This window comes from Bubalus kerabau, chromosome 20, assembly GCF_029407905.1.
Source record: "Bubalus kerabau isolate K-KA32 ecotype Philippines breed swamp buffalo chromosome 20, PCC_UOA_SB_1v2, whole genome shotgun sequence".
Classification (NCBI taxonomy): domain Eukaryota; kingdom Metazoa; phylum Chordata; class Mammalia; order Artiodactyla; family Bovidae; genus Bubalus; species Bubalus kerabau.
Window position 1 is genome coordinate 9,838,951 of NC_073643.1, and position 18,754 is coordinate 9,857,704.

Sequence of the window (18,754 nt, forward strand, 5' to 3'; positions counted from 1 at the left end):
CTCTATGTGGGCAACGGTCTGAGACTGGCCTCCCAGCTCATTGATTGCCTGTTTAGCTCTGCCTTTTGTGTTCTTCAGCCGCTCTATGCATTTTCCCCCCATGTTTTTCATTTCCAGAATAAGGATATTTAATTGGTTCTTTTCATAAATCACCTACATTTATCTTACATGTGTCTTTTTTTCTTTTTGAGGTAAAATTCACATAACATAAAATTTCACCATTTTGATCTCTTTTATGATCCAGTTGTTTTTAGTACATTCACAATATTGTATGAGCACCAACACAGTCTAATTCTGGAACATTTTCATCACCTCCAAAAGAAAGCCTGTACTAGTTAACAGTCAGTCCTCTTTCTCCCATTCCCCTTGCTCTTGGCAACTACAAATCTGATTTCTGTTTGTATAGATTTATTCATTCTGGACATTGCAGATAATGGAATCATGCCTTTGAAGTTTGCCTTTTTCACTTAGCATCTTTTCAAGGTTCATTCATGTCACAGCATGTGTCAGTACTTCATTTCTTTTTGTGGTTAAATATTCCATTGTGTGGTGTATCATTAAGTATTTTATTTATCCATTCATCAGGAATAGATACTTGGGATGTTCCCACTTTTTGGTTATTCAGAATAATGTTGTTATTTGTGAACAGGTTATGTTTGAACAACTGTTTTCAGTTCTCTTGGGTTATATACATAGGAGTGGAATTACTGGGTTGTACAGTAATATTGTGTTTAATTTTTTGAGGAACTGTGAAACTGGTTTGCAAAAGTAGCTGTGCCCTTTTACATTTTACCAACAGTGTATGAAGGTTCCAAATTTCTCCACATCCTTGCTAACCCTTATAATTGTCTTAAAAAATAAAAAAGCCATCCTTGTGGCTATGAAATGGTATCTTACTATGATTTGATTTGACCTTATATGTAGAAAATCCTAAAATTAGTAGGAGTTTAATGAGAATTGTATTGAATGTTTAGATCAATTTGAGGAATATTACTGATCTTTAACAGTATTACGGCTTCCAGTCCATGGATGGAGGCTGTCTTTCCATTTAATTTATTTCATCAGTGTTTTATATTTTTCACTGTACAAGTATTTTACTTCCTTGATTAAACTGATGCTTAGTTATTTTATTCTTTTTGATGCTGTTATAATGGAATTATCTTAATTTCCTATTTGGATTCTTCATTGCTAGAGTATAGAAATACAGCTGATTTTGTGTGTTGATTTTGTTTTCTGAAACTCTACTAAATTTGTTTATTCTCTCTAATAGTTATTTTATGGATTGCTTAGGATTTTTCATATAAAAAGTCATACCATTTGCAACTATAGGTAGTTTTTCCTTTCCACTTTTGGATGCCCTTTATTTCTTACTCTAATTGTGCCAGCCAGTTCAATCCTGGTTTAAGCAGTGAGAGTCCACAGACTTGTCTTGATCATCAGCTTAGGGGAAAACCTTCCAGTTTTTCACTATTAAGCTATTAAGTTTTTCATAGATGGCTGTTCTCAGATTGAGGAAGTTCCTTTCTGTTCTTAATTTGTTGAGTGCTTTTATCATAAAAGGGTGTTGGATTTAGTCAAATATTTTTTCTGTATCTCAAGATAATCACATGGATTTTCTCCCTTCATTCTGCTAATACAGAGTATTACATTAACTGATTCTTCACTGTGAACCACCCTTGCATGCCTAGGGTATCCCACTTTGTCATGGTGTGCTGCTGCTGCTGCTAAGTCGCTTCAGTCGTGTCCGACTCTGTGCGACCCCATAGATGGCAGCCCACCAGGCTCCGCCGTCCCTGGGATTCTCCAACCCACTGGAGTGGGTTGCCATTTCCTTTTCCAACGCATGAAAGGGAAAAGTGAAACTGAAGTCGCTCAGTCGTGTCCGACTCTTAGTGACCCCATGGACTTCAGCCCACCAGGCTCCTCCGTCCATGGGATTTTCTAGGAGTACTGGAGTGGACTGTCATTGCCTTCTCCTGTCATGGTGTAGAGTCCTTTTAATGAGCTGCTAGGTTTGGTTTGGTAGTACTTTGTTGCTCATTTTGCAGTTATATTCGTAAGGGATACTGGTCTGTAATTTTCTTGTTGTGTGTGTGACTTTCAACTTGTGTGTTTTTGTGATTGTGTCTTTTGTAAATAGCATATGGTAATAAGATTTTTCCTTTACTTTTAGCTTGACAATCTTCATCTCTTCCTGGAGGGTTAAGTTATTCATATATTTGGAACCATATTTTTGTACAACAGTTGTCTTACTCTTTTGATTTCTCTGTTTTCTTTCTTTGGTTCCTCCTCACCCTCACTTTTTATGGTTTTATTGAGTTCCCTCCATTTTTTCTCTCCCCCCCCCCTTTAACAGCATGAAAGTTGTATACTTACTTTTCTTGTTTATAGTTTATTATAATGTGTCTGGGTATGGGTTTTCTTTTATTTAAGTTGCTTGATATTCCATTGGATTCAGTGAATTTAAGAAATTGTGTCTTTCATCCATCCTGGAAAGTTCTTAGTTTTCACTTCTTTGAATATTGCTTTTCCCCAATTCTCATTATTATGTCTTTCTCCATCTCTGATGTTGAATCTTCTCAGTATTTTTCTGGGTCTTCCAACACTTGTGTTTTCTGTTGCTCTGTGCTTCCTTCTGCCTGATTTCTTCTGGTTGGTCTTTCAGTTCACTAGTTCTCTTCAGTTATATCCCAGCAGTTTTTTAACTATCCATTAGCTTCCTAATTTTATAATTTCTTTAATTTCCAGAAATTTTATTTGGCTCTTTTTCAGTTCTTCTCATTTTCTTTCTCCTGTCATATTTTTACTCTAAAACATATTAAATATGTTTAGTTTATATTCTTTATCTTATCTCAGGGTCAGTAGTCTTTGTGGTTTGGTTCTGTGATTTGTTGTTTTTTCCTGATTTTTTTCTCATACCGGTTTGTTTCCTCTTATTTCAGTGTTTTTGTTTGTGTGTTTCCTGTATTTTAAAACTTTTTTGGAGGGTTTTGTTTGTGTGTGTGTGTGTGTGTGTGTGGTTAATCTTTTATTATGAAATTCATTTTAGGAGTTTGTGTCATACAGGTAAGTCATTTCCAGTCCTAAATTCAGGCTTTTGGTTAGGAATCTTAAGGTGATATTTTTCTTTTCTTTTCTGTATAGAGCCATGGTTCAGATGGTCAAATTCCCTTCAGTTGGTCAATTTTCCTTTAAATACTCATCCACTGAGTGTCATCTATTTGGAAGTCCCCATTTGAGGGAAGATAGTGCCTTTGATCTGATCTCCTACTCATATCGGCCCCACCTGTGTTTCTTGTCTCCTGTTAAATGCACATTCTGAGCCACTAGAGAATGTGTAGTTGGTGCACTATGGATGGTAGGCCAGCTCCACCTTGTGGCCTGTTTTATATGGTTCACTAGTGAAGGATGATTTTTACCACTTGTAGGAAATGGGTTTGTTTTTTTTTTTAAAAGAATATGTGAGACTGTAGTCCCCAATCCTAAAGCATTTACTCTAACATTGGACACCAAGTTCGCCGATCTCCGCTCTACACTGTCAGGTGTTCACAAGTGCCATTGGCTCTAGCACTTGAGTCCAATGGTGGATTAGCACTTTCTGCCTCTGCTGCCTTGTTTTCTCAGCTCTGCGTTTGAAAGGCTTTTTTTTTAATGTTAATTTTCAGTTTGTTGTATTGGGTTGACATCTAAATCTTCTATTTGTATGAATTAATCAGTTTTCTCTTTGTTTTGTTTATGGCTTCAAAGTTCTAAAGGCTTTCTGTTTATTTAATCTTAAAAAAAAAACCTTGTTTAAAAGTAGTTTTGGTATATGGATGTACATAATTTCTTCAGTTCAGTTGCTCAGTCGCTCAGACTCTTTGTGACCCCATGAATCACAGCACGCCAGGCCTCCCTGTCTATCACCAACTGCATAATCTCTTAGTCATCTTAATTTTACTGAGTACGGTAATGGCTAACTTAGCCTTAAATTTTGCAAGATGTTTTGTTAAGTATATTATGACTTGGATTTCTGCAATGGAAATTATTGTACTAATTTATATTCTAATCAGTACAGTAGGAATAGTCCTAGCTCACTAATTCTCACCTATATTGAGTATGATCATTTTAAAAACGTTTCAAAGTTTTTTACACCAGAAATGATAGTTCACTGTTGCTTTGCCTCCTTTTTAAAAGTCATTAAGGTTGTTGGATGAAGAAGAAGCGACTGACAATGATTTAAGGGCAAAATTCAAGGAACGTTGGCAAAGGACGCCATCCAATGAACTTTATAAGCCTTTAAGAACAGGTAAAAATGTCCCTAAATGACTTTCGCTTGAGTAAGTTCTCATTTTGCTTGATTGAATTAGGCTCCATATGAAAATCCAGGTGTTTTTCTTCAGTTCCATGTAAAATAAAAAATAACAAGGATGTTCATCATGATAAGTTCAGATTCTTAAGAAAGTGAAAATTAAAATGATCCTGTGACTCTGACTTCCTGTTCCAAGCTTTCTGCATGTTGTAAAAAAAGATAAATGAGATATATATAAATATATGCTGTTGTGATTTCATTTCATTTAGTAGTAATACTACCAGGTAGTAAAGGATGAGTTTTAAAATTAACCTGAAGCCAATTATTTTTAAGACTTTGATTATAAAGATTTTGTGCTTGTTCAGATAAACAATATCTGCTGCTGCTGCTGCTAAGTCGCTTCAGTCGTGTCCGACTCTGTGCGACCCCATAGACGGCAGCCCACTAGGCTCCCCCGTCCCTGGGATTCTCCAGGCAAGAACACTGGAGTGGGTTGCCATTTCCTTCTTCAGTACATGAAAGTGAAAAGTGAAGTGAAGTCGCTCAGTCGCATCTGACTCACAGCGACCCCATGGACTGCAGCCCACCAGGCTCCTTGGTCCGTGGGATTCTCCAGGCAAGAGTACTGCAGTGGGGTGCCATCGCCTTCTCTGAAACAATATCTAGACTTGCTTTATTTCTCTGTAAAAAGTATTTAATACTATTGTGATTTTTCTAAAAATGTATCTGCTTTTCTTATAAGTCAGATTTAAAGAGTGATCCTTTGAGACAGGAACTTTTTTGAAATAAGTTGTAACAGTTTTTGGAGTGAATGTTATCTTTCTATATTCATGAGTTGTAGAAAAAGATTAATGTCAATTGGCTTTTATTTAGTGGACTGTAACCACAAGGGTGTTTTAAGGTTATAAAACACTAAAGATGCAAAGACTGACTGACAGGAGCTCAGTTTCTGTCATCTAGTGCTTTGGGGCTGACAGGGAGACAAGTAAAATTGGAGAACAAAATTGAAAGTACAACCAGCTTATGTACTTCACTGTTAAAATCGTTACTGTGCTCAGGTAACATTTTTTTCTTCTTCCACAGAGGGAAACAACTTCAGAATCACTTTGGATAAAGCCGTGCACGCAGATGGACAGGTGAAGGAGCGTTACCAGGCTCACCGAGACACCATTGTGCTTCTGTGCAAGCCGGAGCCAGAGCTGAATGCTGCCATCCCTTCTGCTAACCCGGCGAAGACAATGCAGGGCAGTGAGGTGAGGACGTGTGCTTTGGTGTGGGTGGCCAGCCGCTCTGACAACTATGTTCAAACCATTACATACAGTGAATTGCCCAGTTTTTTCTTACTTTTTTTTTTTAAATGATGATGTACATTGAGGTGCTTGTGTTTAGAGCAACATGATATATATACACTGTGAACGTTATATTACTGTCCATTTATTGAATGCTTACTCTGTGAACTCAGTACTGTATATATTCACAGTGTTTAATTCACATTTGGTAAAAGGGAGCAACTTGGAAGTAAAGGCGCTTCCTTGAGGTGGAAGGACTGGATTGGCCAGATACTCCTCTGACCACAGATTCTTTGTTTCTTGCATCTTTCTATACGCCACCTTCTACCATATTCCTCTGGGACTACCTCTGAAGGGAGGGTTGTCAAGGTGTGCATATTAATAAGTGGATCACATTGGCATGGTATTTCTCCTGGCTACAGGCTCATGGGAGCGTGATTGGCTGAGACCCTAAGGGGATGGGTGTGACTGATCACTGTGAGGTGAGATAGGGGCCCTGAAGCACACAGGAAAGTAAGCCAAAGGGCAAGAGATACTGCCAAAAGCTTCTTGAAAAAGGTGAATTTCCTGTGACAGTAGTTCTCAGAGGTTATCATTGTCATTTCTTATCTGTCTTTGCTCAGAAGCATTTCATGTATCCATTCAGCCAAGGCTTAATGGGCAGCATCCACTGTGTAAGGCACTACGCTCGGCACACACGATGGCCAGCCCGCACTCCCATTCACAAGCAGGCGTAGACCAGGAGACATACACAGAGATAACTGGGGCACGTGGTAGGAACTGAGAGGTGTGAGGGCTTTAGGTGACGGAATTCTGAACGTTCCAGCATTTGGAGCCCCTTGCCTAGGAGGCTTCTTAGGACACTGGCACATTATGAGAACAGTGGACAGGCAGAAAGGTGAACAGGAGTAGGATCCGAGAATATTGAATGAGTGTGTGCAGAGCAGCTACCAGAGGTTGAGTGGAAACCAGCCCCTGAAGTGAAGGGAAAACGGCGTCAGGGATATGCACAGAACCTGCATCTCTGGTTGGGGGCCAGAGAGAATGACCACTGTGAAGTCAGATGCTTTGAGGACGTCGAGGAGAAAAGGAAGGTGGTTGAAAGATTAAATTTGTAAAGAAGAGACTGCACACCCATAGAACAGCAGCATGTTCTGGCTTTTGATTTTAGGAGAACTCTCTTTAATGTCCCCCCTTTTTTCTTTTTAGTGTCACATACATGACTCGGAACTTACATGGTTTTCGTTCTTTGATTCTGCTTTCTATAGAAAAGCAAAAAATTTTTTTTTTTTTTTTTAAATTTGTAATAGCTGCTCTGTTAATCCAGAACGGTATTACATAGGGGAAGAAAAGTTTGACAATCAATATGAAGTTATTTTATTGAAACTAGATTTTCTGCATGGAGGTAACCAACAATTTCCAGTGCTCTCTATATTCATTCAATATGTGTCTTTATCAGAAAAGGCAAGCATCATGTATTAAAGCTCCTTCAGATAGTTGTCACCATAGTTGATGACACTTGAGCCAGAGTTTTTATGAGAAACAGCCATTTAAATTGCTGATTATTAACGTGATACAAAGTACATGTTTTATTAAGAGGTCCAAGCATAATGGGTAGGGCTGTTTTTTTCTTTAATTCTGAAGAGGCTAACTATCTAGTTATTTATCTTTGTTCTGTTTGGGCAGCTGTTTTTAGGTACTGAGAGGATGTTAGTTTCTATACTATATAAGACAGTCTGTTTCAAGATAGTCCTGACTTTCAGCTTTGTTTACTAGACTATTTTTTTTTTTAATTAATTCTGCATATTCCTATTTCTCCCCTAGCTTTATTTCGTTTCTATAAAATTTTCGAACTTCTGTTAGGCATAATATACATATAGAAGAAAATGACATTTCTTACTTTCCTAATGGCCAAGCAACCTTCACATAGGGTTAAAGTCAAGGTTGAGATTCCATTATCAATTTACCAACAGGTAAAGCTATCAAAACTTTTTAAAATTTATATGCTACTGTATCCCCCAACACAAACTGTGTTACGTGATTATAGAAATTCAGCAGAATAAAGGATACTTTAATTCTTGGTCTGTTCCTCATTTTTCCTCTGTTCTTGTCTGAGTGCTTATATGCTTAAGACTCTTTAGTCCACAGTGCATGCAAAGTAGAGAGTTAAACCATGAGACATAACCAACAGTTAATAATAATGGCTCTTACTTACGGAGCACTAGTCATTAGCTCCCTGACAAGAGGGTTAGAAATTGTTAGAAATTACATTAAGCATTTATATGGACTTACTTCAGTCTTTACAACTGTCCTGACATATAGGTACTATTATTATTCTTGTTTTGCAGATGAATTTTCCAGGTAAACTGCCCTTGGTTATATAGTAACTAAGCCCATGATACTCACTAAGGGAGTATAATCAGAGTTGAAGTATTTTTTTCTATGTCGTCATGTTTCACTGTGCTGGACAGCTAGATTCCTTCGTTTCTGTATTGAAGTTTTGATTTAATTTTGTGTTTTGGATGGGTAGAAGAATGTTCATGGTTCAGAAGATTCCTGCAGAGAACTCTCATCCCTGTTCTTCCACCTTATTCCCATCTGCTCTGTGTACGTAACAGTATTCATTGTGTCTGGTCTGTGTTTAGTGCTTTTCTTTTTGTGAAAAATACATATGCACACAGATGTACATAATACGTTATGTGTGTGTATAGCTTTATATTCTGATTTCCCTTCTCATTGAAAATGCGACATACAATGTATATGCTTTTGTACCTTTTTTCATTTAACAATATGTCCTGGAAGTCATTTGCAAGCAAGACTTTGACCTGCTTGTCTAACGTCAGATTCTACTAGGCCCCTTTAATAGACTTTGCTGTGCCCATCCAGCCGTGATTCTTTGTCCTCTTCTTCCTTTTAGAGTGTCTGTGGTTTGATGCTTCTTGGACATCTGTGAGTCACGTTAGAACATGTTAAGAGACTCTGCATTTAAGATAGGATGCCTAGGAGATGTGGTTACCAGAGGCTGAAATGTGGAAGAAACTTGAAGCTTTTCCTCAGGTTTTGGTTTTCACATGGGAAGGTTGCTCTGGACCCTCTTGTCATGGAGCTAATGACTAAGGCCAGGGACTGCAGAGCAGGGCAGAGCTTCTTAGGCATGGGCAGTAGGTGAGGAGATCTCTGGAGCTGAAATTGCTGCTGGTAAGAAGCGAGTCAGGGGTGGAGATGGGGTTCCCTTCTTTGCCCACTTTCTTGCTCTGAGCATTCTTGGTCAAGCAGAATGGGGGCTTGGGGTCGCCCAGGTGAAGTGTGAAGAGCTGTGAGTGAAAGGGAGCAGCTCACAAGGGTCTTAAAGGACACTTGAACCCTGAAACACTGTTACTACATAGGGGTGTTAGGCATTTATGAATCATGGGGCTGTTAGGCAGAGACTGCCTGGACTGAATGAGAGGCAGAACTCATGATGTGAAGAGAGATAGGACCTACCCCTTCTTTCTCTCCCAGGATTTAAAATCAGCGTATGACTTAGAGCTTTCTCTCTCTCTCTCTTGAGTGCTGTCTCCATGTATCATTATCTCTACTTTTATCTCAATGTCTCCCTCTCTCAGTCTATGTTGGCAAAATAGGGTATCTCTTGACAAAACACACCTTCCTCTACATCATGGTGAGGACGCAGTGAAGTATAAACGTGGTTAGAGAGTGGTTTGGAGTCAGGCAGATGTAGGTCTCAGGTTTCACCTCTGCTCCTTTAGTAGCTGTGTAACCTCAGGCAGGTGACTTAATTTTTCTGAGACTCAGTTTCTCCATCTGTGGAGTAGAGGTAATAAATACATACTCTGGGATATTGTAAGGAGTACATTAAGTTTAATCCGTGAAATGTTTAGGACAGTGCCTGGCGCATGATAAATGTTCAGTAAATCTGTTTTCATTATTGCTGCTGCCATTGCAGGCTGAATCCACTGGAAGGTACAGCAGTGTCTCTATGTAAGTAAACCTGCTGTCTGAATTACACTTGGCTCTCTGAGCAATCATCTCTCCCTGACCCTGGTGAACCTTTGTATCATTCCCTTCTGGTAATTGGCTTCTGGTTTTTTGGGCAATTCAGCTAAAAGTTTTTTAAAATTGTATAGGTGGTGAATGTCTTAAAATCCTTATTGACAAATCTTGATGAAGTAAAGAAGGAAAGAGAGAGGCTGGAGAACGACCTGAAATCAGTGAATTTTGACATGACGAGCAAGTTTCTGACTGCTCTGGCTCAAGATGGTGTGATAAACGAAGAAGCTATTTCTGTTACCGAACTGGATCGAATCTATGGGGGTCTCACAACTAAAGTCCAGGAATCTCTAAAGAAACAGGAAGAACTTCTTAAAAATATTCAGGTAAAGTTTATATACTTCAGTAAGATTTTTATTTAAAAAATTACAGAAGGGATAATCGGTATACAGGAGGGATAGTCTGGACTAAATCTATCCATTTAGGATTGTGTTTTTGGCAAGTATTCCATATTAATAGAAACCTGTAAACTGTTGGTTATATTTTCATGCCCACTGAATTTGGGGTAATTTTACTAATGGAAAGCTATAAAGTACTGTGCTTTATAAAGGGAATATATTAGATAAATATCTAATAATAACTCAATATAATCATAGGTGATTTTCATAGTTGGAAAAGTATCAATAAAAATGTCATGAGCTATATTAATTTCATAAATATATATAACTGCATAAATCTTCCTTTTCACAAGGTCTCACACCAGGAATTTTCGAAAATGAAACAATCTAACAATGAAGCCAATTTAAGAGAAGAGGTCTTGAAGAATTTAGCTGCTGCATATGACAACTTTGTTGAACTTGTGGCTAATTTGAAGGAGGGCACAAAGGTATGAAGCACAAAAAAAATAAGAGCTAACTGACCAGTGTGGACATGAGGATATAGTTTGAGAAGTTAATTGGTATTTCCAGTTGGACCAAATCATTCTTCATCTTGAATGCCTTAGCTTTCATGACTTTGGCCCCCGAGAGCTTTGTTATAAGTGGGAGAAAGCTTAAGAAGGTGGTGGATTTCATGGGAACTTTGCAGAATGAGTATGCGTAGACATTCATTTCAGGTAGCAGGAATTAGCAAGAATCAGCAATACTTTGTTACATGATAGAAAGTCAGCCAGTCTGAGTGAATTATGACGGAATAGGAGTAGTAGTCAGAGCTGATACGTGATGGGGAAGGGGGCTGGTATGACCTTCATAGCCTCTGCTGATGGTTTAGATGATGATAAATTTGTGATATGCTTGTGTCTTAGAGTGCTTACTGAATATGTTTCAGTATTTTCTAGACTTTCCTTTAAATATTTTTGGGGAAATGCTTATATTTGGTTTGACCAATTTTGGGGAGCAAGTGATTTTTTAAGTTTTTCAAATACGTAATTCCTTTTGGTACTTTAACTCCACAATGATGACTGAATAAAGTTATCTTGATTTTAATACAGTAGGTATGATGTAAAACCATCTAAAGAGAGCACAGAAATACTGCCGAAACCTTCCAAAGAGAGAGGATAGTAAAATGCCATTTAAATTTGATTTAAAATGCTTTGTTGAAATAGGTAAGCTGAGAAAACTCTCCAGAGTGCTTTTGGGAATCTTCAAAAAGTTTCTGAAATGATGCCTGCGTTTCTGAAGTGAATGTGCAAATCTAATGTTTCCACTTAAATAGGTTGTTTTTATTAAGTAGTTGATTTTTCTCTAGGAATTGGGAACTTGTTCACGATCATGAAACTTAACTTGTCACTGAATTTTTGGTGACAGCACTTTCTAACAATTATTTATTTTTTTCAAAATATTTTAGGTCATATTTAACAATAAGTTACTGGACTTAAGTGGTATGACTGTCTCTCATGCAGAGGGTTTTAGTTCTTTAACTGTTATTGACAAATGAGCTTTACATTGTATTCCTCTTAGATTAAAAATTGTTCTGGTTTATCACTTATGTTTGTTCTTTGCTTGTAGTTTTACAATGAGCTGACTGAAATACTTGTCAGGTTCCAGAACAAATGCAGTGATATAGTGTTTGCACGGAAGACAGAAAGGGATGAACTCTTAAAGTAAGTTTATTTTCTGTATCAAATTATACTCTTGAAGTATTTTTCTTAGGAAAAAAAATCATATTCTTGCTACCTCTTTTAGAAAAATCACATGTGGATACTCTTGTGGTGGGTTGGCAGTGTGAGTTAATTTCCTTCATTTCCTCTGCGGTGGGTGGTTTACAAAGCAACAAGCAACCAGCTGCATGCTTCAAGAACAACAGGATGTAAAGGAGCACAGACTCGATGAAGGGAAAATAGTGATGTCACAGAAGGGATGGCAGCGCAGCTCCTGGTGGCAGCGCTCAGGGAGCGCCAGTAAACACGGCAGTGTACCTTCAAGGGGCAGATGGCTTCCTTAAGTGAAACTGCAGGCACAGCGCGAGGGAGAGAGGATTTATAGCTCAGAAAATGTCAGCAAAATCACTTTCTATAGGGGCCTTACTGGGCAAGCAACATAGGACTCACTCTGTGTGGAGTAATGGAGCGCTGACTCAGCATTGATACCTATTAAGATGAGAAAGAGAGCAAAATTTAACAAAACTGATAGATGAACATTCACCAGAATAACATTGTCATAGAACAGGTGAAAATGTTACTGTGAATTTAAAACAAAGGTTAGGAAAGACTCACTAAGGATTACCACAAACAAAGCCAGTACTCAAGGAAGATGGTAGGAAAACAAGAGGTCATAAAATATGAAGTGTCAGACACAATTGGAAGAGAACAAAACCATCACGAATGTGAGATGAAATGAGAAGGAGCCAAAGCAAGAAAAGACAGTGAAGAAAACACAGGAACAAAGAGTAGCAAAGAAGAAATCAAAGAAAATGAAACCAAAGCAAGGAACAGGATTAAAAGTAGAGAAGGTGGGCAAAGAAGATCTAACATATGTAAAACTGAATTCCCTTCAAAGAAGAAAATCCCAAACAGTGAACAGAACAAATACTTAATGATATTACTCAAGAATATTCTTAGAATAAGTCCTGTTGAAAGGGTATGCATCATTTGGTCAGGAAAAACGAGTAAGAACTGTTAACACTTATTTGTATTAAGGCATATACATTATTAGCCTTCAAAGATAATGACAAAACTTCCCTGATGGCCCAGTGGTCAAGACTGTGCTCCCAACACAGGGGGAATGGGTTTGATCCCTGGTTGGGGATCTAAGATCTCACATGCACATGGTCTGGCCAAATAAATATTCTTTAAAAAAGAAAATGAAAAAAAAAAAAAATAAATAAAAAAGAAAATGGCAGAATCCCATTAAGGCAGTCTGGCAGACAGATCAGCTCCGTTTATAAAAAGGTGAAAAAAACTTATGCTGGCAGCACCGCATGCTGGAAGAGAATGGAATGATTGCTGTTGAAACTCAAGGAAAGCAAATATAAGACAAAGATTTTATATCCGGCCAGCCTGTCCTTCAGCTATATTCAAAGTCAGGTGGTCATTAGTGATGAACATGAAGAACCCAGAGACTATTATACTCAGGAGCCTTTCTTGAGCCCCTCAGATGAGCTGACCATTATTCTCTTCTGTCCATGCTTAAACAGTTTCCTGTAGAAGAATGGGGAGAACTTAAGAGCTACTTCCTTCCAGCCCCAAGATAGAAGGGCCATTTGTTACCAGTTTTTCTACTAAACCTTTAAAAAGCAAATAATTAAAATCTTTAAAAAACGGTTTTAGAGGCTAAAAACAAACCCAAATTAGTTTTACTAGTAGGTAAATCTGAAAAGAGTAAAACAGAGCAGTCTTCGGACCAGTTTTATTTATCAATATGGATGTGAAAGTTCTAAATAAAATGCTTGCTGTTCATATTCTCCATATTCTCCAGTATCTTAATTAATGAAGGAACATGACTTTGACCAAGGAGGAATGGCTGGTTATTCCATGAATACAATGATTGGTTTAGTATTTTTACATCTAAGGAGAAAAAGATGATCTTCATAGATGACGAAAAAGTGTGAGAAAGTTAATGGAGAAACTATAAACATTCCCCCTAAAGATAAGTGCCAGCTATCAGTGCTGTTTATTCAGTATTATATTGGCAGTACCAGCCAGCACCATTAGACAAAGGCAATTAGAGATACAAAAATTGTAAACTGTCACTACTTAACAGACTTTATGATCGTACATCTTGGAAACCTAAAAGAATCAGCAGCCAAACTCTGCAAATAATAAGAGAATTGGTGATTATAAAAATAATTTGTAGCAATCAATAGCTTTCATACAAGTAAAGACATAGAAGATACAATGGATGGAAAGACCTCAGTTAAATAGTCACGAGAAAGCAAAATACATAAGAATAGATTTGTCATATATGAGACCTGTATGAAGAAAGCTTTGAAACACTATTCAAGGACACAGGAGAGGATTTGAGCAAGTTATAAGACATATCATGTCCTTAGATAGGATGAGACAGCTTCATGGAGATGTCAGTTCTAAATAAATTTATCCATTCAACATAATTTTGATTTAAAAAAACCACATTTTCGTTTAAAAGTAGACAAGTTGTTCTAAAGCTCAAGGTGAAAAAAGTCAAGCAAGAATAGCCAGGAAAAACTGCATAAAAATAACAGTAATGGAAACTAATTTACCAGATTTTAATATATGTAATAATTGTCTCTAATTAAAACACAGTGGTACTGGCACATGATTAGGCTAAAGACAGAAGATAGGAATAGATTTAAATCCTTATGTGAATTTGGTGTTTTAAGAAAAAAAAATCCTAAATCATAGAAGTTAAGAGACAAGTGCCTAGTCATTTAGGAAACAAAAGTTATTTTTACAACAGAGTAAGTTCCAAACAGATCATACTTGAAATGTATAAAATGAAATGAAAAGAAAATGAGAGAAATTTTTAGTAAAGCTGAAATAGGAAAGGTCTTTGTAATTCTGACGTAAAATCCAGAAGCCATTAAAGAAAAAAGAGTAAGTTCATCATAACATGATCAGCAGAGTCAAAATGTAATAAGCTGGTGGAAACTGTTTGAAACCTGCCCGGGACAAAAGGCAAATTTACCAAATTTATAAAGAACTCTGAGATACTAATGAAGAGGAAAAAAAAACCCAATAGAAAAATTGGCAAAGGATATGAACAGAAATTCTGCAGATGAAATAAAAGTGACTGTTAAGCATATGAAAAAATACCTCCCCTCATTCAATATAAATATGAGTTAAAATTACTCTGAAATGGCATTTTTCAGACTGTCAAAAATTTGGAAGTTTGTTAGCATGCTTTATTGGCACACTTTGGGGAGCAAGTCTCATTCTACTGCGGGAGTGCACAGTGGGGCAGCCCTTTTGTGAGACCCAGTAAGGTCCGAATTGCAGACCCATACATTATTTAATCCAGCTTTTTTTTTTAAAGGATGTTTTCTATTTACCAATATACAAAAATCTCTAAGATGAATAATTTATGTTAAAAAAATAAGATTACAGACTAGTGTAAAGTATGCTTTTTGTGTAAAAAGGGAGAAAATAAAAATGAATATTTGGATTGGGTTATTTCTGATCAGGAAGCTCTGGACAGGTTCATAGGAAAGAACAGTATAGTGTCTGTGTGTTTGTGGGCCTGATGGTGGAGTGAGAATTTGTAGATAGTGGTCTGTCAGTTTTGTGTGTCTAGTTTATCTTTCACCTGGGATTGTTTTCGAGAGTGAAAGTGTGGTCTGGGGACACTTGCTGGAGTTGTTCCATCAGGACAGCAGGGCCTGCCACAGACACTTGAGGGCATGTCGTGTGTGTTGTTCCGTGCTTGTGAATCAGCACAATAACAAATGTTTCATAAGAGTGTATTTTACTTTAGGGTTTTATCGGGATTTGGGGATAGATTCCAATTTACTGTCAGAGGAGTCTTTAAATTTTTTTAAAAATTTTGATACTGTATTTTAATGGTGCTTTCAACATCTGTCTTTAATGAGATTACCTTATGTGAGGTATCTTTTAACATAAAATATCTCAGTGCTATGTTTTGGATATCTTCAGAAAATTTTCATCAAGAAATATCCATTGTTTTCTGTAAACACTGATATACGGTGATTAAAATATTAGGTAGGTGACTGAACAGTTGTAGTTTTCTGATCATTTTTAGATTTTTATTAGGAGTTTCTCATCTAGGGGCTGACCTCTTACTAGAGGGAGGGCAGTTTCTCAGGGCCACTTGCTCGGTTTAACGTGTCCCTTACTCTGGCTATAATTATGGGCTCTGGAAAAGTTTACCTTTTCCCCTTGTCTTCAGAAATAGAACAAAAACTAACTATTTTACTCAGTAGTAGGAAGAAAGATGATTTCAATTAGTTCTTGCCGAGAGCAGAAATATATAGTATATTTTAAAATACTATCATTGTTTTGATTCTATTTTCTGTGTTTCATGCATGAAGAAAAGAAAGAAAAATATCTGGTATTTTGCAGGTGTTGGTTTTCAAAATTGTGTTAATTTCTAATGCTTCTGTCTTTAATAAGGGACTTGCAACAAAGCATTGCCAGAGAACCTAGTGCTCCTTCAATCCCAACACCCACATATCAGTCCTCTCCAGCTGGGGGGCACGCACCAACGCCACCAACTCCAGCACCAAGAACCATGCCGGTCAGTAAGCAACCCTACCTTTTAAGATTGAAGTTTTACGTGTTTGTGACATTTGCTAGCTGTAAAGGGTAACACAGACTTTACATTGTAGAGGTCTGGTGGTCACCACTTTGATCAGGTGACCAGCCTTCTGATGTTTTGCAGTATAAAGAATATGCATTCTTTATTCATGGACACTTCTGAATTTTTGCTAAAAAATGTTTACCTTGAGTCTAATGAAGTCTTTGGAACCAACTTCCAGTTTATAGCAAAGACAGTGATAAAACCATAAATTAAATCGTGCTGTTAGGAAACACTTGGACAACCTAGAACAGGAACATTCTTTGAGACACTTGGCTTGGTTTTCTAAAGGCGAATGTTATAGAAAGAGAAAAGATAGATGGAGAGGGCTTCTAGATTAAAAGAGAGGAAAGACTCATAGTAATCAAATGCAGTACATGAACCTTGATTGGATCTTGGTTAAAACTCTTATAGGTGTTTTTATGAAAAATAAGGACACTTGAATGTAGGGTGGATATTCAGTAATACTACTACTACTGAGTCGCTTCAGCCGTGTCCGACTCTGTGCGACCCCATAGACAGCAGCCCACCAGGCTCCCCTGGCCCTGGGATTCTCCAGGCAAGAACACTGGAGTGGGTTGCCATTTCCTTCTCCGATGCATGAAAGTGAAAAGTGAAGTCGCTCAGTTGTGTCTGACTCTTTGTGACCCCATGGACTGCAGCCCACCAGGTTCCTCCGTCCATGGGATTTGCCAGGCAAGAGTACTGGAGTGGGGTAATACTAGGGAATAATTATTAATTTTGGAGTAACTGTTAATTTTCTCAGGGTGAATTGGTAGCTTGATTATGTAGGAGAATATTAGGACTTGTATACTGAAATCTGTAAGGCCAGTGTCCTTAAGTTTGCAGCTTAATTTTCAAATAGTTCTGTAAATATGTAGAGATAAATATAAGAATATAATTATAGGTAAAGCAAAAGTGGCCAAATGTTGATAATTAATTAATTTAATTGGTAATTATATGATTATTTATGATAGTACTCTTTTAGGTTTTCTGGTGTTTGAAATTTTAATATGAAAAATCATGGGGCCAGGAGGAGAGAAGAGAGAAAAACACTATCTGACCCATTCCTTCCTCCTCCCTCAAATGTGTGACCACGGATGGGAGCAGTAAATGATTAAACATTGGGCATCAGGAAAAGAGCAGTGCTAGTGTGGATATTTGTGGAATATCCACAAATTGGGGAATTATTTTTCAACTACGGTACATTCCTGGAATGGTGAGCCCACATTTAAGAATGGGAATTAGAAATACATTCAGTTGGATTCTGGAGTTTCTTGTACGCTCTCATTCATTTTAATTGATAGCAGTTTGACAGAAAGCTGACATGTGTTGTAGTCAGTGCCGACTTTTTCTTACAGCCTACTAAGCCCCAGCCCCCAGCGCGGCCTCCACCTCCTGTGCTGCCAGCAAATCGAACTCCTGCTTCAGCTCCGGCTGCAGCTCTAGCTCCAGCCCCGGCTCCGGCAGGCTCTGGGACCACTGTACCAGCTCCATCACAGACTCCTGGTTCAGCTCCCCTGCCTCAGGCCCAGGGACCCCCGTACCCCACCTATCCAGGGTATCCCGGGTAAGACTGAAACTCTGTATGTCCCAGTGAACTGGCTAATGTTTCTAACTCTAGTTAGTCTTTTAAAAAAAAGGTCACCCATTCTCTGAATGGAGGTGTCATATAGGCTACATTGTCAGCTCACATAGAAATATAGTAAGTTATAGTCACTTTGAGCAGTTAAATAGCCATTTCCCTGGTTTATTTAATTTGTTTTTAGTTTTTACATGTTGGGTTTATAGTAAACCTGCCTTCTGTATGGAATTCAGAATGTGCTTCCTTGGTCATCTTTATTTAGGTGATAAACAGATAGGTGCCTTTTCTGGACTTAGCAAGACTGGTAAAGCCTTCTTCACATACCTGTACTCTGACATCTTGACATTCCGATCAGCTCTTGAACCAGGAATCTATCTAATTAGGGCATATACTTAAAGATCAGCTGTCTTTGTTATTTTTGTAATCTTAAAAATCCAGACTTTAACTTCTTTTAAGATGTCTTCCAGACTTAGTAAGTAAATTGTATCTTCCAAATGTTAAAACTGTGAAAACAGTATAAATCTATGAGCATTACAGTTAACATTGAATCTTGTAAAACAGAAATGTACATAGATTGCCACAGTAAAATGAAGAGTCTCTGTTTTTATTCTTGGTAATGGTTGATTATTTAATCTTATTTCCTTCAAGAATCTTTACTTGGATAGTATTACATACTTTTTTCTTTCATTTCAATTAATAACAGGATAGAACTCTATTTTCTAGGAAGTACCTTGGAACAGCTGTTTTTTTCTCTCTCCACTGTTCTGTAATAGAGTGAGAAATAGAGGAAAACGTGATTTTCTTGAAAAAAACTTCATTTTAGAATAATTACTGAATGGTTCATTTTCTAGTATTTGATTTACCAATCTAG

At 37.5% G+C, this 18,754-nt stretch overlaps 1 protein-coding gene across 2 annotated transcripts in view; it reads left to right on the plus strand.

Annotated features, from left to right (window-relative positions):
* The window catches only part of PDCD6IP (programmed cell death 6 interacting protein), a 69,372-nt gene that overhangs the window by 49,934 nt on the left and 684 nt on the right, over positions 1–18,754 (plus strand). For both annotated transcript variants that reach the window (XM_055558202.1, XM_055558203.1), the window contains exons 11-17: positions 4,177–4,288; positions 5,375–5,544; positions 9,708–9,956; positions 10,322–10,456; positions 11,577–11,671; positions 16,115–16,238; positions 17,660–17,868. In XM_055558202.1, the coding sequence (XP_055414177.1) occupies positions 4,177–4,288; positions 5,375–5,544; positions 9,708–9,956; positions 10,322–10,456; positions 11,577–11,671; positions 16,115–16,238; positions 17,660–17,868 (1,094 nt within the window). The remainder of the gene's footprint in view (positions 1–4,176; positions 4,289–5,374; positions 5,545–9,707; positions 9,957–10,321; positions 10,457–11,576; positions 11,672–16,114; positions 16,239–17,659; positions 17,869–18,754) is intronic.